At 39.8% G+C, this 27,105-nt stretch overlaps 1 protein-coding gene across 2 annotated transcripts in view; it reads right to left on the bottom strand.

The window, feature by feature from the left end:
* Positions 1 to 27,105, bottom strand: part of SHROOM2 (shroom family member 2) — a 117,435-nt gene that overhangs the window by 4,702 nt on the left and 85,628 nt on the right. For both annotated transcript variants that reach the window (XM_041472441.1, XM_041472442.1), the window contains exons 6-9: positions 12,735 to 13,484; positions 8,453 to 9,004; positions 7,391 to 7,571; positions 2,197 to 2,469 (exon numbers count right to left, since the gene is read on the bottom strand). In XM_041472441.1, the coding sequence (XP_041328375.1) occupies positions 2,197 to 2,469; positions 7,391 to 7,571; positions 8,453 to 9,004; positions 12,735 to 13,484 (1,756 nt within the window). The remainder of the gene's footprint in view (positions 1 to 2,196; positions 2,470 to 7,390; positions 7,572 to 8,452; positions 9,005 to 12,734; positions 13,485 to 27,105) is intronic.

Genomic DNA, 27,105 nt, shown 5'->3' with positions numbered 1-27,105 from the left:
AGGACTAAAAGGACAAATACTAAAGGACAACCAAAAAAGCCACAAGCACCAGCCTAAATTCAACACTTCAAGATACATTTCATAGAATCATAGAATGGTTCGGGGTGCAAGGCACCTCAAAGATCATATAGTTCCAACCCCCACTCTTACCACACCAGGTTACTCAAAGCCCCATCCAACCTGGTCTTGAATATTCCCAGGTAGGAGGATGGGTGCCTCTCTGGGCAGCCTGTTCCAGTGCCTCATCACCCTCAGGAAAGAACTTCTTCCTATCATCTCATCTAGCCCTGTCCTCCTTTAACTGAAGGCCATTCTCTCTTGCTGTATCACTACATACCCTTGTAAAAACTCCCTCACCAGCCCTCTTGTAAGCCCCCTTTAGGCACTGGCAGGCTGCTCTAAGACCTCTTTGGTATTCTTTTCTCCAGGCTGAGCAGCCCCAACTCTCTGCTTGTCTTCATAGGAGCAGTGCTCAGGCCTTTGATCAACTGAGTGGCCTTACTCTGGAAGTGTTCCAACAGATCCAGATCTTTCTTGTGTTTTGTGCCCTAGAGCTGGATGCAGTGCTGCAGGTGGGGTCTCACAGGAGCAGAATCTCCCCCCTTTACCTGCTGGCCATGCTGCTTTTGATACAGCCCAAGACATGTTTGGCTTTCTGGGCTGCAAGTGCACATTGCTGGGTCATGTTGAGCTTTTCATCCACCAACACCCTCAAGTCTTCCTCCCCAGTGCTCATCTCAGTCCTGATGGATCTCTCCTGATGTTACTATGGCAAGATTGGTGTCAGTACATGTGAAGATGAATGGGGATTGAAATATGTTAGGGATTTGGAGTTCTGTCAGTATAAATTTGACATCAGAACACACAGACAATTTCTGACTGTCCTTACTACACCACCTCCTCACCATCTTCCTTTTCCACATCCAGCCAGTAAGCTATTTTTATCACAGCTCTCAAACTGTGTTCCCTATGTACACAAATCATGGTAGCTCCTTCCCCATCATGCAACTGAAACCACACTTAGAAAAAAATCTAATGGGGGATTAAATTTCTCCAAGTGTCAGAAGCTTTGATCTGCCCTTTAATAAGCTGTCAAATACTTTCCTTTCCACCTCAGTCAGAGAGAAGTCTGAACAGCCATTAATCAATTATGTTAGGGCCAAACAGAAAAAGCACAGCTTCAGATTAGTCCCAGCACTTGCTGGTTCTTATGTGTGAAATAATGCAACAGGCTGAAGAAATAACATGAAGCCACAGCCTATGGAAAAAATTCTGTTACGATGTTTAGGTGAACTGTTTCAGTCCACAGCTACAAGCCAAAAATCCTACTTCACATTCATTTAACCACAGAAGCTAAACTCACTTGAAACACACACCCCTCTCCACACTCTCTTATTTATTTTAGTCTAAGTTTCACACTCTCTACATCTCTCCTTTGGTGCATATCTGCAGTGCTATCTATCTCCTTCCTAGGTAAGCCTGATGGGATTTGAAGTTAAAAAAATTGCTGCAAGCAGAGGTGGGATCCAAGAGGTTAAGAGCACCTTGAATGCTCCTGCTCTTTAAATTTTCACTTCTCTTGGGAGTCCTCCACATCACTACCAGGCTATTCTGCCTGGGTAAATCATGTTTTCTACTGAAAACTTTTTTTTCTTTTTGCCATGCCTCCCCCTGTCCCCCCCCGCCTTCTTTTAAAGGCCTGTCCTTGTTTCTTGCTCTTGCTCCTCACTAGGCATTGCGGAAGGAAGCTGTAGTAGGTGAGAAGCATTTTCTTTTTAACAACCTTATAGATTTGTATCAAGATCCTCACTGAATATAAAGAAGTCTGCAAGCTTTCTGCATTACAGCACAAACACTCCATTTCACATCTTGAATTGTTACCATATTTTTGTTCACCTCCTTTTTATGCTCTTATCAGTAGATTCCCATTTTCTTTTAACTTTTGCCAAGAAGTCTGTTTTTTAGTATGTTGCACCCCAAACCCACTTTTTCTCAGCAAGCCACTCATAGTTTCAGTATTCCAAGAAAAGAAGGCAAAGAGGAAAGTTTTAAGAAATCTAAAAAAAAGTCTTATGAGATTTATTTACACACTATCCCTCATGCTGAGCGCTGCAACTTAGATAAAAAAAACCAGGCAAACTCCCGTCTCCCACGAGCTTCCCTATATGTAGGAATATTATTGTTGGCCCTTCTCACCCTTTCTTCTGGAGAGGTGTTGTCATCCAGGTTATTGAGGGCGTTTTCCACCCGGGCCAGACGACCAGACAGGGAGAGCAGGAGGTTGACCACTTTGTCAAGGTCGCCAATAAACATCTTGAATTTGTCAAATTCATTTGGTTTGCAGACTTCTTTCACAATGGCCTCTACCTCCTCTCCCAGGATATTGTTGGCTTGGATGTCTTCCAGAAGTGTCTCCCGTGCTTCTCTCAGCACCTGCAGCTTCCTACTAATGCTGTCAATAAGTTCTTGCTGTGGAAAATAAAGGAGATAAGAATTTATTAGCACTACTGCATTTTTCCTTACTTCTGAAAGTCATGTCACCTAGTTTAATATATTTCAAACTTCCATGAGGCTTTGACAATGAGTACATTACAAATAAATACATGCCTGTGTCAAAGGTCTATACCTCTGCATGCAAAGGTTCAGGACATAGCTTCACAATGCTCAGCTTAAGACCTGTGCTAAAGCAAATTGCCTTTGTGGAAAAAGATGAAAGCTTTTCACCCTACCAAGAAGCCTTCCTGCTTTTTATTTGAGCAGCTTTAAAGCTGCTATGAACAGCAGAAAATACAGCAAGTGTCTGTGTCTCTAAGTATCAGGTCAGGTCCACAACACCTTGCTGAAGAGCTACACTTAGGAAGATACACAGTACCAGAAAAACAATCCTGTATTTTCTACATGATGTAGTTAAAACTAGGGCACTGTCAAGCCTTCTTTTCCTTTCTGCATAATATTAGCATTCCTCCAATAGCAGTCCTTCCACTCTCAGAAAATCATAGCATTAACAGTGCCTTACAACATTTCTGCAGGGTAGTCATAATCCCTAGGGAACAGGGAATAAAATCTACTGTGCTGTAGAAAGCAGCTCTGAGCAAAGCCGTGCAAAGTGGCTCTGCCAAAGGACCAAAGAAGGATCACTGTCCCGGGCCAGGCGAATACACAGCCTCACTTGAAGTTTGGGGGGTTCTGCACTATAGTCCCCACTGCCTGAGGTACACTTGCACTGCCTTAGAAAAGCACATCAGGTGCAGAACCAGCAGAAACCAGACCAAGAATCCAGATCTCCTTTGATCACCTGTGGTCCCTCTGTGCTACTTCTCTGCATTTGGGCAAGAGCTCTTGTTTCTGACATGCCCAGCCGGTGCACTGGTGTAAGTCAGCACAGCCAACTGTCGACTCTGAGATAATTCACACCCTAAAAAATGCCTTGTTATTTAAATGTAGGTGCCTATTTGGTATTCAGCTAATTTCAGGTAAGAAAAATTTCCAAAGCGTTCTCCAAACATACACCTCAGTGCAAATTCTGAATGAAAATGACATCCTTTAAAATAGTCATTATTTCACAGTACCCCTACCTTTTTTTTTAATTACTCACGACATTCTTTAGGAACTTTGCTTTCTAAATGCAAATCTAATTACAAGCCTTCATGATTACTGAGAAACATACTGATAGCAGCTGCTGCTCACAAAGGCCACTGAACAGTCATTGCCAATTTATTTTGGGAACAAAAACCAGCACAAAACAAAGTCTGTCATCTTAACAGAAAGCAACTACACTGTGAAAATGTAGCAGCCTTTCTGAAAGTAGAAACTCAACCCATGGATTATCCATACTGGTTTTTTCCTTTTTGATTTAATGTACTCAGTCCAGGTTAATCTGGATCTGGGTTATCTGTTAGCCTTGGTGCCCAAAAGATTAAGGTAGTAAGCAGTTCTACAGATGCCTGCTTTACTGACTGATTAATCTGCAGGATTTGATTTTTTCGTCCCTTCTCTCAATGCAAATGCAGTTTGATTTGGATTATGTAGGTCACAGTGCTACGCTCTCATTTCCCTCAGATGACATGCACTATGCTGCTGTTTCACCATTTGAAACACAGCAAGATACTCTGGTGCTCTATGTTATTATCTCAACTTTTTTTTCACTTCTGCAGCTATGCTGCAACTTTCTTTAGTTAACTAAAAAAAAAAAAAGAAAAAAAGAAAAAAAGAAAAAAAAGAAAAAGAAAAAAGAAAAAAGAAAAAAAGAAAAAAAGAAAAAAAAGACAAAGAAAAAAAGAAAAAGAAAAAAGAAAAAAGAAAAAAGAAAAAATAAAAAAAAGAAAAAGAAAAGAAAAAAAGAAAAAAAAGAAAAAAGAAAAGAAGAAAAGAAGAAAAAAAGAAAAGAAGAAAAAAAGAAAAAAAGAAAAAAAGAAAAAAAGAAAAAAAGAAAAAAAGAAAAAAAGAAAAAAAGAAAAAAAGAAAAAAAGAAAAAAAGAAAAAAAGAAAAAAAGAAAAAAAGAAAAAAAGAAAAAAAGAAAAAAAGAAAAAAAGAAAAAAAGAAAAAAAGAAAAAAAGAAAAAAAGAAAAAAGAAAAAAAGGAAAGAAAAAAAAGCCACATGGCTGCTCAGAATTCACTGATCTGGTCTGCCAGTCCAGATCAGCTCCCTCTGTTTCTTTCTTTATTAAAGAAAGAAGCCATTTTCCCAGTAACAGCCTGTTTAGTAACATCCCAAGCAGCTGAAGCTAACCTCTAAAGCAACAATTTTTCAGGTGAGAAGGCCATAAATACTAAGACTGTCACATCTTATTAAGCATTGGATTATGATTACTGATTGTTTCGTACCCAGATGAAGCAGCCTCTGCATGCAGCAACTGTGATCTCACTATATCCTTTTGTTAAACAGCAGAAAACCTGTATTATGTTCAATATCTACTGAGCCAGAAGAGCTGCAGTCTACTTCAGACTGGCAGATGAATAATTTATAGCTGTGAATTCTGTACCAGTACACAAGAAAACAATAAAGTCATTCTTGCTTATCTGACTAGCAACACAGAAGGTGGCTCAGCACAGCACTGCTCAGGTGGCTTGATGCTTGGCATGCTTTTTCATGTAAATTATACTCTGCTTTCAGCTCACCACCCCATTCCTAAGGAATTCAAGCCTCAAACCAGATAAAAATTGGTATACATGAATTATTTTTATACTCTTCAGCAGTTGTTGAAATTTTTCTAAGGGCAAAGGGGAAACTTCTATACAGCCATACATGGATTTTCCTTACTACAAAAAACACTCTTATAGCATCTTCAAAATCTGATCAGTATTTTATAATTGTGCTAAACCTACATTAAACTCAGTACACAAGAGACACATATTCCACTCCTGCTAGCTGGGAATACAGGGATTAGCTCAAAAATAATAAAAAAAATTAACAACCCTATATGAAATTCCACTTATTTCAAAAGTAAAAAATAGCACTCCACATTTCTGGTTTGCAGAGCAGAGAATGACAAATACAGGAATCATTCCACAGTGAACTGCAATTAAGATATCTCATGACAGAACTACCAGTTTCCAGGTTTCAAGAAACAGGTTCTGGGCATATGGCCCATCTAAAACTACTGAAGTCATAAAGTGTGCCATTAAAATGTTCAGGTCCCTAACAATCCCTTGTTAAACTGTTGCCAAATATGAGAAGCTGGACCAAGCTTCATCTTCTGCCCATTTAATAAAGATGCCTTGACCCACTTACAAAGAGTTTTATATGTTTTCTGACAAGATCCATGATGAAAGCCCATTGAACTGAGTGCTCCATCTCCATGTGGAAGAGCAGGGAGAGAAGCAAGCAGCAGGGCATGTGTGCTACAACATGGACACTTAGAGGAGAAGATGGGAGAGTTCTGCTAAAAGCCCTTCATGAAAACCTTCCTGTGTCATATGATTAGTGGTATATACTGAAGCTGGGGGATGGATGGAGAAGTACAGAAAAGGCAAACATGATTTTCCTGTTAAGAAACCAACAAAAGTAAATGGTTATAAAAAGTTTAAGTATTTCGTTTGTTGAGCAAACAAGAAAGGCTTAATTTTACCTCCCTCCTGTTCTGTAATTAATGAGAAGGAAATGAATGCTAACAAAATCATGAATGTGACAATCACATGGGGCACCAGATAAAACCAAATAATTTGAAATGAAATGAAATCCCTAATTTGTCTAAGTAGTACAGCTGTTGGATGCAGCAGCTGTCTAGCAAGAGGGTGAGGGAAGGGCTCCTGCAACAGACCCACCATGCCAGGGGCAGTGCACAGCACATTGAACAGTGTGATGCAGAGGGAGGCTGAAACAACACAGAGATAACAGAAAACACAACAGCCCACTAGAATGCAGTGCCAGCCACGCCTGCTCTGAACCACAGGTTGAAATCTCTCATTCTTAGCAACTAAATACAGTCCTAATAATTAAAAATAATTTTTTTTGGGACTGGATTATCAAGTATACCCTGGGCAGCTGATTTTTAAGCAGAAAGCTGACTTGGACAGAAAAGGTTTGCACACCACTGCATTACTGGCTTAGGTAAACAGAGTTAAACTACATCACTTTACTTGATCAAACAGAACATTTCCTCCAGCTTATCCATACTGGGAACAATGATTAAAATAATTTGTGCCAAGTTACTAATGAGATGAATGCAATGATTTTACTGTAGGACAACACTTTCTCCAACCTCACAAATGTCAGATCATCACTGCAGTATCTAGGGAATTATGATGACCTTTGATCAGAAATAAAACACCAAAGGATGGGGATGAATAAGAAGACTGCTTCCCTCCCTTGTGACAAGCAACTTGCAGTGAATTCACCAGGCTAATTAATTATCTCCCACAATCATTATTAATTTGAGAGGCAGGAGAAACATTTTGCTGTTCATGAAAACAAAGGTGGAGGAAAATAAAAAAGAAAAAAAGAAGGTGTGTGTATGTTCCTTCTCTCTCAAGACAAACCCAAATTCTGGACCTAAATTTCAAAAATTTGGAACAACTAAAACCACCACCAGCTTCAGTGGGATACATAAGCACTCCTGTTTCTTTTTTACATAATGAGAAATAGAGAAGGACCTCAAATAGAAAATGGTATTTTAAAAAACCTCATCAAGACTTCTCCCTTTGAGACTTTCCAAAACATGCAACAAGTTGCAAGAAGCACTTAATATGAAGTGGCTGAATTCACAGGTGTACACTTAACTCATCCCCACAAACAAACAAAACGCCCCCAGCACCAAAAGAGGCTGATTTTTTCCAAGAGTTCCTTCACATCTAGAAGGCCTTTTATTGAAGTCTGTTCAAACAAATTCACATTTAAAGTAATCAACACAATTCAGAGCCTCCCATTACACTTTTAGAAATGTCTTTTACCTTCTTCTCTGACAAGTCATGATCCAGCTCATCTTCAGAATCATCCTCACTCTGCTGCTGTTGCTGCTGCTCCTGCATGTCCTTCATTTTAATCAGCAGCTCTGCCTTTGGTGCAGATGTGCTGTAGTAAGTAGAATTGGTTGTCAGGGAGATGGCAGATGGTGCACTCTGCTCCTCTTTCCTGGGAAAAAGTCAAAACTTTCATTAACTGTCTTGACACCCTAATCAATGAAAACAAAGGAGAATGTTTTAGAGCCATCATTTCCCCAAGCAAGCAGGGGGTTCAAGAGAAAACCATTACCTATACAAATAAGATAAATAAACACTATATGAGAATAAAATCCGTATGAATTCAGTACATGCTCAGCAAAAGTTAAAACTGAAACCACTCAGAAGATCATACATCATTACAAGAACTAAAATGCATCAAAGATATTGCATCTGGAAACAAAACAAAAAGTTACATTTTACAAAGTAGTGTAAAAAAAAAATCTCAGTGTCATAGACAGTATCCGTTTGGGATAGTACAATATAAGTATTTAACTTTTTGATCTGGAATCAAACTTCTTGAGAAGGATACAACTTAACAGATAATTTGTATCAAGAAAACAAAAATAGAACATCAATGTGAATGGAATTCAATTATTTTCTTTCTTTGATCTCATTCACTTCTAGGAAATGCCTCATGCCTGCTTCAAGGTGTCATGATAAATTTTCATCACATAAAAAAGGCAAGAATATTGTTCCTTCTCTATCCATTTACTAGACTGGATGATCTTAGTAGAATATGTAATCACGATGAAATGGCAAAAGTTAATTATTTCTTAAGTTGTCAAAAACTGGCTTTCAACCATGTCTTGGAAATCTTTCATACTGTACAACAGTGTTGTTTCTGTCATTAATGGTAACACTAGTAGTATATGCTTGACTACTATTTTATCACAGAAGTCTCAGAAAAGACCCTCCACAGAAGGAAGACTCACCTCCAGCCCCCATGGAATACTGACACACTCTGGATAGAAGCTTACAAAGACACACCAGCTTACAGAAAGTGATACTCACTTCTCTTCTGAAATTTTTGGAGAGGGAACTTTTGGCAGAAGCTTCCTGCGCTGCTGAGCTTCTTCCAGGAGATGTTCATCTTTAGGGAATATACCAACCATCAGATCCATTGTTGTTTTTATTTTCACATTAGGATCTAGTATGTCTGCTAGAGATTTATCTCTTCCCACAATTTCTCTAGCAAGTTCCTCTGACTTCCAGTCTTCAAAGGTCTTTTCTTTGGCCTTTACATAGCTGGATGCTTGTGTGGCAGCACTGCTGTCCTTCAAGTTGCTCCCAGGTTCTTCAGCTGGTTGACGGTCAACTGGTTTGGTTCTGGCTTCTGGCTCTGGCTCTACACCTTGCCTGGTGTAAGCACAGAATCGTGAATAGGATTGCTCAGAAGTGCTGAGTGTTTTAATCTGGTCCTTTTCCAAACCACTGGGTAAAGCAGGAGGCTCCATGGTACTGACAAGGCTCTGCCGACTCTCCTTCTCTGCGCTGCTCTCAGAATGAACTATCTTGATGGGAACCATTTTCACTGTAGTATTGTTGTCTATAACCCTTTCAATTCTGGAAAATAAACAAAATTCATCCTTAGAAATTGAAGAACCTTAAATCTCAATTCATATCTGCAAATCAGAGGGGAAACCCAAAAAGACAGGTAAGAGAGTGAAATAATGGACTACTCCTAGCACTGTATCTCAAACCGTAAATCTACACATTCTTTTCCGCACACAAGTTTTAAATAGTATTATTAGTTCATTTGTAAGGGATCCTAACATCAGCCTTGTACAATACTCATGATACAGGACTTCTGTTTGTTTCCATGAATGCCAGGGTCCATTCTCAGCAGCCAGGCCCCAGATTTCAGACAGCACTACTGAATCACCTTTTACCCCTTTGCTGCCACAGGCACAGAGGAGAACGTGCCCACCCTCACTGCCTCACACAGATCCAACAGTGGCCTTTTGGTCTGACAGGCCGCTGAGCTGCCTGGGGAGTCTGTGATGCCCTCACATCAATTCTCAGCTCTTCCAAGGGAAGAGACAACAGACCAGATGGGAGCATCCCACAGGCTAGGTTTTTGCTGCGCTACAAGAGTAACAATCAACCACACATGAGAAATCTGGAAATCATTCAAAACTTAATTACATGGTTAAAAGAAAATCTTCACTTATAAAATTTCACATATGATATAGAAGCTTAATAAATAGATCCTACCATAGTGTCCTAGTTTTCCACTTAAAGAAGAGAAACTGGTCATTGAAGAGGATAACACACAGTTCTGGATATCCTTTTTAAGAGAAGCTTGTAGCAGAAGTTCTGCACTGCACAGCACAAAGGGCCACCTTAGCCATTCAGTAAGGAAAGGTATATAAAGCAGATGCTAACTTAAAATTTTTAAACTGGACAATAACATGTTAAATAACATTACAGAAACATCTGTAGTGTATGTAAACCATATAAGAAACTGAAGTCTAGTTTAGTGGTTCTGAGTTTGCAAAAAGTTTAAAATTATTGTCATAATGTGGGTTTGGAACCTCTACAGCAAGGAAAGGAACATTGCCTACTAGCTAAAATATCTGGTTTCATCTGGTTGGGTAGCTCACCGCCTTTCACATAAGTGACCAAGACATACTACAGCTCTTTTTCTGTAAGTGTGGGTGTGTCACTTTCCCTAAAATAAGTTTATACTTTTCTACTGTTGGGAACAGCAGAATCTGTTTGACTTGACATTTTTTGTATCTTGTATTTTAAATGTATATTTGCCTCTGAATGAACGTGCAGCCCCCCAGTAGGTATTTACTTTCCACAAGCTTTGTGGATATGCTTTGACATACTGATTCAACTCCTGGGGCAGGTTTTCCAGCCCATGCTGAACCTCCCCACTCCCATTTCATCAGGCTGTTTTCATTCAAGGGGACTGTCACTTCGAAGAGCTCACTTCTGTGCCCACTGCTTAGACCCAGCTCCCCACCTGCGCATTGGGACCCTCTTCCTGACTGCAGCAGAGCTGGGCAATGCCCAGCCACCACCCCCAACCCTTTCCTTATCTTATTTTAATTAAAGCCCACACATTTGAAGCTCCATTAGAATGTGAAGAGAAATGTATTTTGGAATTTGGTGGAAATATAAGATGAATGCATAAATGTATGAGGGGGCAACAGGAAAAGAAGTGAGCTGGGTGCTAAATCATCTAAAATGATGATCTAAAGTGCTAAAGCATCTAAAATGCCCAGCATCTGTTTTGAGACTTTGAGTACATTCCTCTCAGCCTAGTCAAAGATTTTCCAGAAACTTCAAGCATCATTAAATCAATTGCTCTCAGTAAAAGCAAAGACAGTTCAACACCAGGTGCTTCAAAAATTCTGTTTCTGCAGTCACTACCCTGCTGATTTCTGAAGCTTTTCCATTTGTGGAAAGGCAGCATGAAATTTTGACTTGCAGCATTTCTGGACACTCTAAAGTTTAACCCAACCACAAAGAGTCCCTCCTTGACTTGAGTTTAGGTTTAGTGGAAATCTATTGATGCACTCTTTTCAGCTTTGCTGTTGCTAAACAGTTGTCTTTGGCAACAGCTGAGTTGTGTACACCATCAGGGTACAGTACACCATCAGTACACCACACGGTAATGTGTGGGTGTGTGCTTGCCCCACACACATTATTCTACCTAAATCACTGCAGGAAACCCTGCACACACACTCACCTTGGCCTGCTGATGAACAAGACACTTCTCCTAAAAGAGTACAAAAGCTATAAGCTAACATCATCAAACATTAGCTGCCCCCAGCATGCAAAGTGGCATGTCCAAACTCTCATACGCAAGGAGCCAATAGAAATAATAAGCCAAATCTGATTAACTATGTATTAAGATAAATCTACTTAACATATTTTATTCATATGAAATAAATACCATATAAAAAGTTCTGAGGTACGGCCACCACACTTGTCCTTTTTGGCTGAACCTGTTTTAGTGAGTAATTTAATTATTAACTGGGGACAATACATTGTGTGCAAACAAGAGCTGTCTGGGCCTAAGAATTTTACATGTTAACAGAAGATTTGCAGGGTAAGTATTTAGTCTTTCAGATATGGGCATATAATTAGGCACACCTCAGTGCTCATTTCAATATTAAAGCTTAGCAGAAAGGAAGGACAAATACAATTGCCTTTCTAGCATCCTTCATATCTGTTCATAAAGTAATACATTAAGGAAGTCAAAGCAAAATATGAAGGAAGTCATTACTGTCATCTACCTTAGCACATGGGTTCTAGGGTTCATATGACTTATTGCACTTCTCATTGTAAATTATACTATTACTTCATGTTAAAAACACAGCAGAATGAAACCTCATTTTTTCCTCCAGTTGTAAGAGGAAAAACATCAAGGCTTATTTAGGAAAAAGTGATTCATGTTTTCATGTCATGAGACAAAATGGAAAACAGCCTGAGTTTGTTCAACCACTTACATTAGAGTAGAGAAAAGCCATGCCAACTGCTTTTGCTCAGAGAAGCAACCTCTGCAAAAATGTAGAGGTTTTGTTTTCATTCTTTAACCATGAATTATAGTGCTGAAGGATTTATGAAAACAAAGATTCTTGGGCTTCCTGGAAGAGTTTGTTATCTTGTGGGAGAATAACCTTTTATGATGTTAGCGGCATATGACAAATGCAGCAATCCATTAATTTCAGTCAGTTGTCTAATTCTGAGTTTATCTACCCTGGGAAACTACTGACAATCTCCTACTAAGTGTTCAGTCCTTGTCAACATAATGTGTTGAGGACCCCTCAACAGACAACCTGAAGTGCCACATTTCACTGTAAAAGCAACATAAAACCAGTCATGATTTGGCAAGTGTATATTACTCTGTGTGTTTTCAAAACAGATGTTCTCACAAAGGATCCAGCTTCCCTTCCCATATCTGCTTTGTCCCTCCCAACACTGATTCATGTTTACACATATATAGACTCAGGTAGGGGAAAGGATGACAGGGACTTTTCTGACTTTGCCTGTACTTTCAGAGGAAAATCCCTTAGAACCCTTCCCTTTCAATTTTCTGCTATCTACTGGTGTAACACCTGGGCAGCACAAGTCAACTAAAAGAAACCACAGACCAGCTGAAGGACATTAATAGTACCAAAAGGAATTTCACACATGTCTGTGGTCTCTAAAATATGCTGCAATGGCTCAGTGCTTAATGAACTTGAAGAATGTGTAAAGAAAATGAAGAGACAATCAATAATACAGTCTAACTGGGCAAAAAGTGTTAATAAAATAATAAAGGAGTTACATCTAGTACCTGGCTGGGTTCTCATCATGTAGGGACACAGGAGGTTTATCAGTGAGCTTCTGTGGTGCAAACTGGGGAGAAGGGGACCTTGATGACTCCATGCCAGGTTTTTGAAGATACCGATACTTGGAAGACTCAGACTTAAGGTGTGTTTTTTCTTCTAAGTGCTGACAAACATTCTCTGTGGATGACACTTGCTGGAGCTGCTGTGGATTAGCACTCTTCAGTTTTCCATTGAAAGTTGCAGGGCTCTGACAGAGAGCAGACTGACTGGCAAAGACTTGGGCGGAGCTGGGGGATGAGGACAGAAAGGGCCCGCTGGCTGTCACCAGCAGAGATTCAGAAGAGGCGCCGAGCGATGGTGCAGAAATATCTGGTCGCTTGTATTTATCTCTTTTAGGTGGTGGTGGCCTCTGAGGAGCAGGTCCACGCTTCTTGTTCAGCGGCACTGGCTCTGTTCTGTGGTTTTCCTCTCCTCTGCTCCAGGACTGACAGGAGTGGTTCTCATTCAAGGTCTGCGGCTCAGAGTAGGGCAGGTGAGGCAGGCTACAATCCTTGCTCTTCTCACTCACATTTTCCTGAGAGTATCGGTAGTCACTAGGCAATGTCCCAGACCTGCCCCGACTCTCGTGAGGCAGAACTGTAGGTTCTTGCACATGCAAAGGTCTGACAGAAGATTTCCACTTATGGCCTAAATTCTGGTCCAGTTGATCCCTCTTCTCTTGTGGGTTTTCCCTCAGGGCTGCTGTGTCAGCTTGCCTAGAGAAAAGAACATACTTTTAGTATGCTGCTTAATTTATTCCCTTCAGTGCAAGGCCAATGCACCAGCCCAGGAAGCTTGAACACAAAGATCACATCCAACACTGAACACCAACTCCTCCAATCTATGGTAACTGCACAGCACAAAAACATCCTCTCATGTATGGGCACACATGGTGTACTTAATCTAACGTGATGAGTCCAAACATAATGTCAGGCTAAATTAGGGTATGGAGCGCCACAGGATGCAACACAACCTCTGGGTAACCTGAGGCGCTACACTGTGCACAGCTTAGTTAAATGCACAGCCAAACGGCCAAATGTTGGTAGAAAACAAAACTGTCTCCAGAAGAGCAATTCTAATACTAAAATTTAATTCTCCTCTTGCTCCCAAGTCAGTAACAAAGCGTGTGAAACACATTTCTTATCTAGGTGCAATAATACTTCAGTAACATTTTAAAATGTGAACTGAATACCAGGAACTTTAATTACCAACCAGGAGGTTGAATTTTTGTGTCTGCTGCAAAATGAAATGAGAGCAAACAAAACATTTGCTGAAGCTAAAAAATTGGGGAAAGGAAAGTCACTATCTCCTGAATCAAGGCAGAAAAGAAAATTTAGAAATTTATTTTCTGGTCAAACTTATTTTAAGGTTGAACTTCTTTTGCCATGTCAACACAAATGACAAACAATGGCCAAAAAGGCCTTATCTTATCCTAAATGGTTTTGGGTTTATTCCAGTTTCACACTCTGTCTCTCTAGTCAGGAAACAGCCTTTCGCAGTTCCATGCTTGTCCTTTGCCACAAGAGACGTAGTACATTTGTGCTCACAAGATAAAGACAAATTGGGGAAGGAGCAGAAGGCAGGAGAAAGTACCTCTGGAGCCCCGAGAGGAGACTGGATTGCCCTCTGCTTTAAAGGAGGCTTAAAATTCAACTTTAACCAGTAAATTTTAAATTTAACATGAATGAGGAGATTAGTGTTGTTGACATTCAAGTCTCCTCAATTGCTCTTAACTAAGAGTAGTTGGTTCAGACAACTTCAAGTTGTCTGTAAAATTCAGAGTCAATTCTGATTTACAAAGCAATATTTATTGACTCCTCTTCTAACAGTAGATGAAGGACAGTTTTGTGAAGTAAAAAATTATACAAAAGGCCCGAAAGGCCAACACTATTCAGATTTGGTTACATGGCATCTTGGCATCTCAAGAGTTAGCTCATTTTCCCTAGTGAGTTCAAAGTAAGCAGAACCAGGCCTGTAAATAGATCCACTAATTTTAATGGAAATATTTAGCAAATGAAGACTGCAGGCCTTACATATGAAATACTGTGTTTAAACCAGCATTTTTCATTGTCTAGATAATCCATGAACAGCACAATTTTCTCCTCATTAACCCATGCAAAAGGCCTCCCAATGCACCTTCACGTCCATAAGCCACAACAAAAACCAATGCAACAGATGCTCTCAGGTGCACAGAAAAATCAAGGGTAAGACACAAAATGTTGTGAAGACATCAATTACATGCATTACCTAGCCAGTTTGCAAAGTATACCATGAACTTCACATGCACTTTGGGATTGGGAGTGCTGGTGGAAGCAAACAGGACAGAGAACACCACTAATCTGACACATCTGCATATCCAAAACATGTAACCAATATATTGGTGTGTATGTATATATATATGTTTTTTTTTAAATCTGGCTCAGAAGCAATGAATGCTCTAGCAGTGCTGTCACCTTCCAAAAGTGAGCAAAAGAACATAAAGAATTGCAGCAGAGAGAAATTTAGAGATGCCATATTTGCAAACATGGAGATAAAATTCAGAGATTACACACATGACTTCATACAGCTTCCACAAAATTAATAAAAAATTTTGGAGCACCACACAAAATGGGTCCGAGGAGAGGTGGTGGCTACATTTACTGAAGCTAAATTGCATTCAGTGTGAGTGCGTCTTCATGCAAAACATGCTTATCACATTATTCTGGAGAGATGTAAGCTTACTGTTCAGAAAGGAGGAAAAGAAAACAAGCTTCAAGCCCCAGGAGAACACAGTGGCAAGAACCTGCAAAGGTGTTATATTATTATCAATACTGAGAAGTCCACTAAGCTGCTTGCTATTTGTCAGTGCATCATGTAATAATATGGCCAGAATACAGCTGGTTTGGAAATGAAGCCCATAGGATTATGCAAAGATAACATACCACTGAAAGGAACTCATCATTTATAACCAAACATCACAAAGTGAGAGACAGGACAGTTTTAAGTCATCTGAAAACATGACAATTGACTTAATTACTATTTTCATTCTAGATAACAAACCAGCCAACATCAAAAACATTAAACTCTTAGCTATCTTCAAATCCAAAGCTCCCCCACCCCCATAATACAATGCCACGATTACCCAAGTTGCAGGAGCCTTTCTGAGACAACAGAACCAGGAAAGCCCACACACATTCCCCAACCAGGCACGGCACATCACAGCTTTCACTGTCAGGCAACTTACAGCAGTCACTTAACCCGAGCTGCAAAGGAAGTGTAATTAAGAGTCTTATGCTATTGCTACAAAGTAGTATTCAGTAAGGGTGAGTCTAGTACTAGAGCCTTTCCTACTGCATTTGGTTTTAGTATTTTGCTGTAGGAGCTTTCATATCTAAACGGCAGGAGGCAGAAAACCAGTGTAGGCTTCTAACTGAAAAGAAGAATTGCTTCATTACACAAACCAGTCCTTCGCATTTTTGAGAAGCTCTCATTTAGCAGAGGGCTCAGCATTCCCAGAGGGGATCTGTGTAGAGAGACAAGAGTCTGAGCACTCATCAGTGAATACAGGAGGAGCTTTGCTCTGTGTCTTGCACCTTCCCAGTGCCACAGCCACACCAGCATCACTTACTGCAGTGGGGGTGGGAATGTGGATCTCCATACTGGCACAAATTACTTTCTACCTAAATGGACAAGTACCTCTCTCAGTTTCCTTCTGACCCTGTTAGCTTGGGGCATACACACTCAAGACTGAAATGTGAAGGCCACGTAAAGAATAAGCTGGGCAAAAACCTCCCAGGTCTCATCCCCAGCCTGGACACCTCCAGTCCCCCGAGCAATAATACAAACAGGCTATTCCAACAAACCAGAGAGCGGTAACAGTAATGTGAGCTCTTGCATGAAGGTTAAACCACATACACATACACACACATTAACCTGAAGCCTGCCAGTGGAGTCAGTGAGCATTTACTAAAATGAATCATTATGTATAGATGCCTATCAGAAGAATAACATTTTTGGTTGCCATAAAAAACAACTCCAAATCACTTTCTTCATTTGCCCCATACTCAAGACTTGACTAAATCTGGATAGAGAGATAGAATGATCTGATCCAATGTTGTATCTCAATAAATGAAAGTGATTTCAATAAACTCAATGTGTTTGATTTTTATCTGTCTGATTTACAGTTTCTTGAAAATACTTCAGGCCAACCCAAACAGTGCCACGAGACGCTCCAACTTCAAAATCCCAGACTAGAGAAGCTTTGCAAAAATGCATTAGCCAACATTTGAAAAATGTATCATTCGTTAAAGACCTGACCTCTGTGCAAAAGTTTCACCATAAAACATAAGCACAGTTATGTAACCAATGATATGTCCTGCACTAACTCACTGGCAAAGGAGAGCAAATGGAGTGGCTGTTTCTGATTTAATTTAAATTCCTTCTCAAGAACTACAAGCTACATTGGAAAAAGGCCTTCATACCTGAGTATGACTCTTCCATAAAAATCCTCACCCTACAAAAACAAACACTCAAAATCAAGGCCACAGTTTTGCAGTCCCTTTAAAGTTACCGTATGCAGATACTCTGCCAGAAGAGCCAGTGTCCTTCTTAGGCACTTTAAGCTTTGTCTTCCTGCTCTTTCCAGCATACAAGCAGTAGGAATTGTACAGCCCCACAGAAACAAGGATCAAGGACCTGACCTGGCTTGAACAGATTACCATGTGACTTAAAGCAATTGGGAAATACTGTCTTTGCATATGACAAAATCCTGTTTATAGGCACAACTCTTGCCAATACTTTTTAAGCTATGAACTTCATATGCTGAAACTGTGTTTTCATTGTGTATTTGTCTGGCACATGGCACACTGGGATCCAAAAGCACTTCTGCAATAATCCACAAATAAAGGGTAGTTTCTTCTATCCAGTATAGTTCTGCTTGAGACAACACAATGCTATGAAGTTAGAATGGGCTGCATAGGACAAGACTGTTGGAAATTCAGGAAAAAATCTGCCGTCTAATGCCACATTTTAATCCATATGCATAAGCACTAACTAATGCATGATGGGTGTCTTCTATGATTTCAGAACATTTAAAGGTTCAAAGGCATCAGCTCCCCTAAGAGAAGGCAGGTGGAAGCCAATATGCTAGGCTATCTCAGATCTCACAAGATCCCTATATTTAGACAACCATTATGCCAACCAAGTTTAGCCAACTTAGAATTAAACCTGAGTTCTCTGTGGACTACAACTTGACTCAGGACTTCACTTGCACAGAGATGTCTCCTGTCTATTATTTATCTGAATCGTCATCTGAGTCCCATATCCTTTTTTTTTCAGAGGGTCCAGGACCAGTTAAGCCCTTAAATTGGTTTTACTATTGCAATACTCAGGAGACACTGACAACACAAAACCACAATTTGGACATGCAATACCAGGGCTATTATTTCACCACTGGCTCATTTTTTTAATGAACTCTCTATCTGCTTTCACTACTGAGTCAGTACAGCACACACTATCCATCAGACAGCGACATATGAAACATATTCCAAAGATGCTACATGAGAGTTTTATGAAACTACTTAGAAATCTTAAAAGATAAATGCAGAGAATAAAGAACCCTCTAAAGAGCCATGATGGCTGTAGCCTAACAGTCATGCCATGAAGAGGCACAGCATATAAGCCACTACAAAGAAGTAGAGCTGTCCACTGCCTTGGTCTGAAGAGACAGATGATGGCAAGTAGCATCCAAGAAGCACTGCTGAAGCAAACGGTCCTAAAACCAAAACATGTGTTAAGATGAAAAGAATAATGAATACTGAATGATGAGAGAATGCTTTCTCTCTCTCAAGGGGGAAAAAAAATAGCCTGTCAGAAGACAATTGAAGGTACAAAACTAGCAAGATATTTCACAATGTATATCCCACAGCACATCACTGGTACACTACAACCCGTTCATCATGGCGCAAGTCTTGGTTTTTCAATTCTGTCTCTGAAAGCCTGTTAACATTATCTGTGCCTCAATGGCAGCTATCTGTTTAGTCAGTCACACTAAATACAGCTTAGTTGTTGCACCCAATGTGATAAAGCAAAATGTCACTCTACCTTAACAACCCTTGCATTATCATCTGGCTTTATCACAGAATGAAATACAGTAACAGACACTACTTGCCAGTCCATCGATTCCACCAGAATTTCTCTCCTGTCCTGCCTGCATGGCAATATACACACGGCAATGAGTTTTCATGTCTCATTCTGCCTCTCTAAAAATGTTACCTCTTGCCCCATGAAAATCAGAAATAAATAAATAAACAACAAAGAACATATCCATTCCAATTCTGCAGTAAATAAACAAAGTTATGTTGATGGATGTAGGCCAGTCATAGGTAATAGCAAAAGACATAGGCCCATAGCAAAAATAAAATCTGATTAAATTTATATTTCTTATAGCAGCACAAGGGCCTTAATGCAGAAGGGAAGAATTCTGTGGGGAAGGGCAGGGGGAATGAGGCTTTCCCTTCGTTAGTTCAGAAAACAAAAGCCCCTCCTCCATTCTGCTGCACATCAAAAATAAACAATAAAAGGTAATTTTTATGGCTGTATTCTTACTGCTTTATCTATTGCATGCCTCTCCTAGCACACAGGGGATTACCTGCATGGAATTAAAATTACTTCTACTCAAGTCAGCCAGTTAATGTGTTCAGTACTTACACACTGAATTCAATCATCAGAATATCCCAACAGTATAACGAGAACCATCATATTACACAAATGGCAACCATTGCAGAGACAAAAGACAGTATTTTCCAACACTGCTAACAAGGAAATCACAATCACATTAAAAAAAAGCTCAAAGAAGAATGATTATTTTGTCAATTTACTAAAAAAACCCCTACATTCCAGTTGCCACTCCTTTGATTTTTTTTTCATTTAGACTTTTTTGTCCTGATAATGCTGTTGCTATTTTCTTGTTGCTATTACTACTGAAAACAGCTGCTTGCAGCTGAACAAGAATTAGGTAACAGAAGACAAGCTATAAAATGAAACACTTTGTGAATAACAACTAGGTCACCTGGGATTCTCAGGCATTCTCTCACTAAAAAAGAACACATAGCTAGCTCATCTCTAAAGGAACAAAAAATCCTAATCCAGTTATTTAAATTAATTAACATGCACACATTTCAATAGCCATCTTTTCACTCTGAGCCACACTCACCCACTTGCTTCTAATAGTCACATCCAATTCTCTTACAGTCCCAGCTAACAGCTCCTGCTGCTGTGGAAAAGGTCTTCGCGCAAGCCTGTACTCACAGTAACAGGCTTGCCAGGCAAATAACAAGATGAAAAGCTCTCGCACCACCCCTAGCCGAGAGGAACCCTGAGCCTGGCACCCTGAGCCACAACAACGGCACTGCAGCCCTCAGTCCAGAAAACAAGTATTTTCGAAAGGCACTGCCTTCTAATTCCAGTGTGCATGATGCCAACTGTGAAAACAAAAGCTGCTAAAAACAGCGCATGTGTGTGAGCATATGCACACAGAGCATCTTAGCTGGAATTAACTCACGTTTTCCCCCATTCTCCCAACCCATCAGCAAACAGCAGTCGATTGCACTAAGCAAAATAAAATTCTGTACCGAGCATTGCACCATTGCTAATTTGCTACTGTAGCTTCTGCTGATAGAGGCAGAAGATGCAGCCTGTGCTCAAAGACCTGAAGAACAAAAGAAATACTGTATGAATTAACACTGCAAATTCCTGTTCACAACTGACAAAAAATGGTAAATAAGGCATACTCTAGCAATTTCTTTCATGCTTTAACACTAAAGACAAGACAATCTTACCAGGATTTACAGCTTTTTACCCACATTCACTGGATATGTGAGCTTTGCATCCTTGCAAATGTGCCAGCCAGTTCGAAAGCCGTGCAGAACTGAATCTGTCTCAACCTCTGCGTCTCATTTACTGTAACGCAGAGGATTTTCAAAGCCATGCCTTACAACAGCTGGCTTGTTTTTGCCTGCTTCCTATGATTGACAAGTTCATACAAGCTCTGTCAACTTTAACCTTGATAAGTGAAGGCTTAGTCTGTATTGTATGTTACATCACCAGAAACTTCTGACCTCAGGGAAAAGATCTCAGAGACTTCAAAGCTTTTCCTTTCCCCCACCCCCACCTCCTGGATTTGCTTATTAAAAAAAAAAATAAAACAAAACTTAAAAGTCCTTTAATTTTCTAAGGGTTTTCATTTGTGAAAATCATGATCTGCATTTCCACAACTACAGCTCTTAAGTCAAGTTTTAACTATTTACAATGATTTTAAAAGATCAATGTGTCACTAGGTTCCTTTCTGAACAACATTCAAATAACCATGTCTTTAATTCTAGAGGAGAGTCTTCATCAACAGCCCTCCAGCCTGAATTTTTTTGCATGTGTTGTGTGCACAGGCGCCCTCTCTTGCAGGAGATTCTGCAGGGAAAGAACTGAATGCTTTCATGCTGCATGAGCACATTGCCACCCCCACGCTCCATCTTTAGAAGGCATCGTGGCTTTCATCAGAGCAAAGCTCAAGCTCCTTTCAATTTATCTATAAGAACACATTAAAGACTCAATAGAAAAGTCGTGGATAAGGCTTTAATATGTACAAAAAGATAATTAAAGATGACCACTTTAAGAGGAAAATGTTATTTAAATTGCACACAAAACCACATAGACCAGCAAGATATCCAGTAAATAACCTAAAATTTTTATGCCTCCAAAAGCTGCCTATTTGATTTCAATAGAGTGAGAATGACTTCAAGAAAAAACTCCACATAATACAATACTACTGGTTAACAGACTGCAGCAAGTCTGGCTGGCCCATGCAGAGAAATGGAAGCTATAGCTGCCACATTACTTTTTAGGACAAGACTTCACTCACATTTACCGATATAAACAGTCTCCTGTGTGACAGCAAACCATAACCGTGTTGCCTAAGGGCTTATAGCAGAAAGTGAACATTTCAGAGGCTAGCTTTTAGTACCAGAACACCATAAAGCCACTCCATATGTTAGAAAAGCATGAATTGTTACACTGAAGAGACAAATCAGTCACCTATTTCCAATTATGCTTTTCATCAAGTAACTTAAGGAAAAATAAAATCTACAATGCATCAACACATGATGCTTTTATGACTTTAACCACTGGAGACTACATCTTACGTTAGCTCTAAATCTCCATACTCAGCTGTTATCATCAACAGGGCTACATGAAGATAGCTCAATTTCAAGCAATGCAACAAAAAATGCACATCTTTAGATGGTTTTCATTCTAATCCTATTTCCAGGAAAAGCAATAAGATCAAACCAGAATAGAAAAATGAACTAATGTATATAAATTTTTCTCTGTTTCTCTCTCCACAAACACTTTTGGGTGTTCTTTTACTCACACTCAAGTTCAGAATTATATCTAGGACTTCTTCCAGCTCCTCATGCTTGGTAATACCTTTAAGGGCAAGGAAGGAAACCTTCCATAAGAAGAAACCACCCTCCAACACTTCCTTTTATCAGCCCATGATGGCCTCACACACCCCTAGCTGTCACTGCATGCACAGTGAGGAGAACAGATGTGCCAGGAGCAATTAAAGCAAAAATAACTTTACCTGGTAGCAAAAAGCTGCAAGTAGAAGAAAGGGGATATATAAGACAGGATAGCCACCCTCAAGTTTAGAAACAGGGATTCAAAGTTCACCTAATAAAGGTAGAGGGAGAGTCCACATTTTCAAGGGTGTGGAGAATGCACAAATTGGATGGGGGAAAAACAGGGCTGTACTGTAAACCAAGCACAGGTTTTGAAGGCAGTCCAGCACCCATTTAATGAGCTGCTGGTGAGCCCGAGTGGAGCACCTCACTGATCTGCAGGATGCACACCTGACAGCCGCCAGCTGCCAGGAGAGTGAGGAATGGGGAGGCAGTGGCAAGAGTCTGCAAGTTTTAACAATTTATTTAGCCACAACCAACCTCCAAATCCCAAAATAATGCATCTGTGATGCTTATGAAGATGCCCACACATCTCTCAGCTCAACTAGCCTGGAAGTGTTAAAACGGACAACAAGAGGAAGAAAAAGACTACTAGTGGGACAATTTATCGTGCAACTTCTGCCTTGATCCTGAGGCATGAGAAGAATCTGGTTCACAACTTTGCTATTTGAAGAGCTACCCTGTGCCAGTGGCCATATGCATTTAGAGAAATCTTTTTTGAAATATGAAGAATCCACACAGTGGTATCTAATTTTGAAAAGGACATTTCCATACATGAGATTAATATTTTTTAAGATAACAAGCCAGATGGTATAATGTTAAGAGATAACATGCAACTGAAGATACAATATATGAAACTCAGAGGAAATGTGTAACACCTACCAAAACACCCAACCACCATTCTTCCTTTCCTCTCTCTGCCCCCTCCAAAGGTTGAATTAAATAGCAATTAAAAGGAACATCCGTCAGAGAACTTAGGTCCTACTTAAATGAGGAAAATCCAGAACTAATTTAGCAAAGCAGATGCATAAGCAAAATATAGCAAATAAAGAAATTTTAAAACAAAAGCTGAGGTACAAATCCTTAGGCGTGTTAGGAATAAAAAACAAAACCAAAAAAAGTGTAAAACAAGCACTTCTTCAAACTCGGATATCTGCCAAACAGATTATAAGGATGAAAGTACAATAGTAAGAATACAAAGAAAATAAGGCTGCAGCAAAAAATGGACACGGTCTCCCCTTCACAACTCCACAAGCAAACAGCCCTTGCAGGAACTATTCTCAGATGCTGCACACCATTAAGAGTGGGCAGTCATAAGCTACCTGGGCCATATGAATCACCTGAAACTTCCACAGGAAATTGCCAAACTGGGATCTGTGATGCACAGCTACCCACTGCTCTGATACTTGGACAGCTGCTAGAGCACAGTGACACACTCATTGTTGGGGGAGGGAAGGTGTGAAGGTGCTGAAGAGAAGGAATGAGGGAAAGAGAGCAAGATTTTAAAAAACCAACTCATTTATGAATCTGGAGTACTTCAGAATCATAAACCTAACATCTGAAATAAGAAAAAAAGTAGAAATTTTATTAAGAGATTCAGCAGCTGCACTAATGAGTAAAATTGACAAAGAATAATTTGGGCATGTGTAGAAAAGATGTGTCTTGGATGCACTACCAATCTTAGAAAGACTAACTACACATAGAGACAAGAGTGATCTGGATGACACAGACTTTGGATTTTTAGATGAGTTAGAAAATTAAATTTTATCTCACCCGAGGCTCTTAAAAATTTGACTCCCATGAGAGAGAGTCCTCACTCATCACATCATTCACATCAGAACTCATTAGATACAGATGACTCACAAAGGGGTGAAAAACTAGGTGGCAGCAGTTGCTGCTATGAGGAATTTATTCAGATTTAATAAATGCAAAGGAACCCACAGGAGAGATTTTCCTGTACTTCACCAACCTATACAATGATGTAAAACAGAAATTACTGCTACACAAGAAGGAAAAGCTGAATTTCACAGACTGTTCTATCAACATACAATCTTCATACTTCACAGCAGTGAAAAACTAAACAAGACCCCCAAAATCAAACAAAGCTCAAAGATAGACAAACCAGCAGAGGCTTAACAAGATACCCAGCTGCATGGCTCCTGGCTTGCCCTGGTTTTCTGTTTGCCCCTCCAAGCATCTGCTACTGGCTCACACAGAGAAAAAAAACCTGTCTAGGTAGACTTTTGGCCTGCTTTTAAGCATCAACACCCATCAGCTGCCATCGTGTACCAGTGATTCAAGGTTCCACTGTCTCAGAGTGCGACATTTATATATCTGTTATTAGTCAGTCACATACACTGGTACACTGAAGTTCATGGCAGTGAAACCTGTACTAATTACAAGTATTCACAGAAACCTAAGGAACATGAAAGGTTACAGGGGGTTTCTCATATATGAAGAGATGTTCACTCTCCTTTATATGCATAGGAAGAACTACAGTAGGTTTTTCCCATTTTCAAACAAAATACAAACTTTTTAACAGCCCAGATTATACTGTGTCATTGCTATATGTCAGACACAATGATATCACAGGCAAAAACAAAAGGTCTGAGAAATGCCTTAATAATCTGCATCTCATAATAAAGAAATGCTAAGGACATGGACCTGCTGGAGCAAGTCCAGAGGAGTGCCAGGGAGGTGATCAGAGGGATGGAATACCTCTCCTGTGAAGACATGATGAGAAAGTTGGAATTGTTCAGCCTGGAGAAGAGAAAGCTGTGGAGCTTGTTAACACATGCATGAAATGTTTGCCAAAGTAATTTTTCCAATGATTTCTAAGGAAGTAGTTGTACAAGATCATACAATTTCTTCCTCACACAGAAAAGGGGGAAAACATTTTCTTTACATAGCTCTGGTAATGTCTTGGTAAGTCCTTCAATGCGTGAGACATACTTGTCCTGCAATGTTCAGTCAGGAAAAGCAACTCACAGAGTGACTGTTAACTGCAACAATAAATGAGTAACCTCAGGAAAGCCAACAAGGCCAAGTGCCAGGTTCTGCCCCTGGGTCACAGCAATCCCAAGCAGAAGTTCAGGCTGAGAATGGACCAAGACCAGCCTTGGGAAGGAAGACTTGGGGGTGTTTGTGGACAAAAAGCTCAATAATGAATTGACAGTGTGCACTCCCAGCTCAGAAAGCCAAATGGCTACATCAAAAGCAGTCTGGCCAGCAGGTCAAGGGAGGGGAATTCTCCCCCTCTGCTTTTGTGAAACCCACCTTGATTACTGCATTCAGCTCTAGGGTCCCCAAAAGAAGAAAAATGTGGCCCTGCTGGAATGTGTCTAGAGGAGGGCCACTACTATGATCACAGGACTGGAACATCTCATTGAGAACAGAGAGTTGGGGCTGTTCAGCCTGGAGAAGAAAAGGCTCCAGGGAGACCTTACAGCACCTTCCAGTTCCTAAAGAGGGCTACAAAAAAACTGGAGAGGGACTTTCCACAATGGCAAGTAGTGACAGGACAAGGGGGAATGGCCTTAAGATGGAGGAAGGCAGGTTTAGATTAGGTATTAGAAGGAAACTCTTTACTTTGAGGGTGGTGAGGCACTGGAGCAGGTTATCCAGAGAAGCTGTGGACTCCCCACGCCTGGAGGTGTCAATGACCAGGCTGGATGGGGCCTGAGTAACCTGGTCTAGTGGAAAATTCCCTGGCTATGGCAGGAGGGTTGGAACTAGATGATTTTTAAGGTGCCTTCCGAACTGAACTATTCTAGGACTCTATGATTCTTAATAAAGAAGTTTCAAATAGATATGCAACACAATGCTGGCAAAAGTTCTCGTTAACTAATTAAGGAAATGGCCCTTTTGCTACATTTTTTTGCTTTTTTGCTAAAAACCTCCAAAGCTTCAAGTCTTGTATTTCAGTAGCTCAGTTCCTAGTTGAGCTGATCCTAACACTGTACATTGGTGCCTTATTAATTTTTTTGACATTATTAATTTTTTTGACATCACAGTCAAAGAAATCCAAACAAAATATAGAATTTAAAATTTCTGGAGTAATGAAAAACTGTAGTTTCTAAGAATATTTCCAATGAATAATTAATATTATTAATAAAATATTTCCAATGAATAATTACACCATTGTAAACACAAGGAAACTAATTTGTCCAAATGTGTGTTGTGAATTGCTGGGTTTTTTTCCCCCCCACTGTTAATTAGTCCTCATAGATAGGTAAACCCCAACCCCTATAACGGTCACAAATCAGAAAAAAACTAAGAGAAATAACAATCAATACACAAATATATATTTTTTATGTCTGTATATACATACACACAAACATCCATATATGCATGATACAAATCAACACATGCACAAATAAGACTACTGTAATTTTTAAATTCTTTTCCATCTCACTCAGTTCAGAAGACATAAGGTCAGTCATATTCCTGTGTTGCTGAAAGTCGTCCTCCTTCCTTGCACAATAATTTGCTGCTCCTCTTGGTGAGCATGGAGCCTAGATATTCACCAGGTGTTGAAAAATCTTTCTTGTAAAGAGCCTAATAAAAAACTTGGGAGCATGTCCATAGGCTCCTGTTTCTGGATTATGAAAGACTTTTCTAGAACATTATACTTGGACATTTAGGACAATTTAAGCATTAAGAAATTATTTTTATTTTGGTTTTGTATTGTAAAGGCTATTCCTCTATCTTCAAGAGCTCAACTCAAATGGGAGTAACTACTAAGGTATGAAAACACTGAAAAATATTTTACAGTGTTTAATTAAGAGTTGAGTCACACTGTGGTCCTACACTTGACACGCATATGCTCTTGGACTTGACACCTATT

The sequence above is a fragment of the Pyrgilauda ruficollis genome, unplaced genomic scaffold, assembly GCF_017590135.1.
Source record: "Pyrgilauda ruficollis isolate IOZ18807 unplaced genomic scaffold, ASM1759013v1 scaffold29, whole genome shotgun sequence".
Classification (NCBI taxonomy): domain Eukaryota; kingdom Metazoa; phylum Chordata; class Aves; order Passeriformes; family Passeridae; genus Pyrgilauda; species Pyrgilauda ruficollis.
Note: the sequence above shows the minus strand (reverse complement) of the source record. Positions and strands in the feature narration are given on the sequence as shown.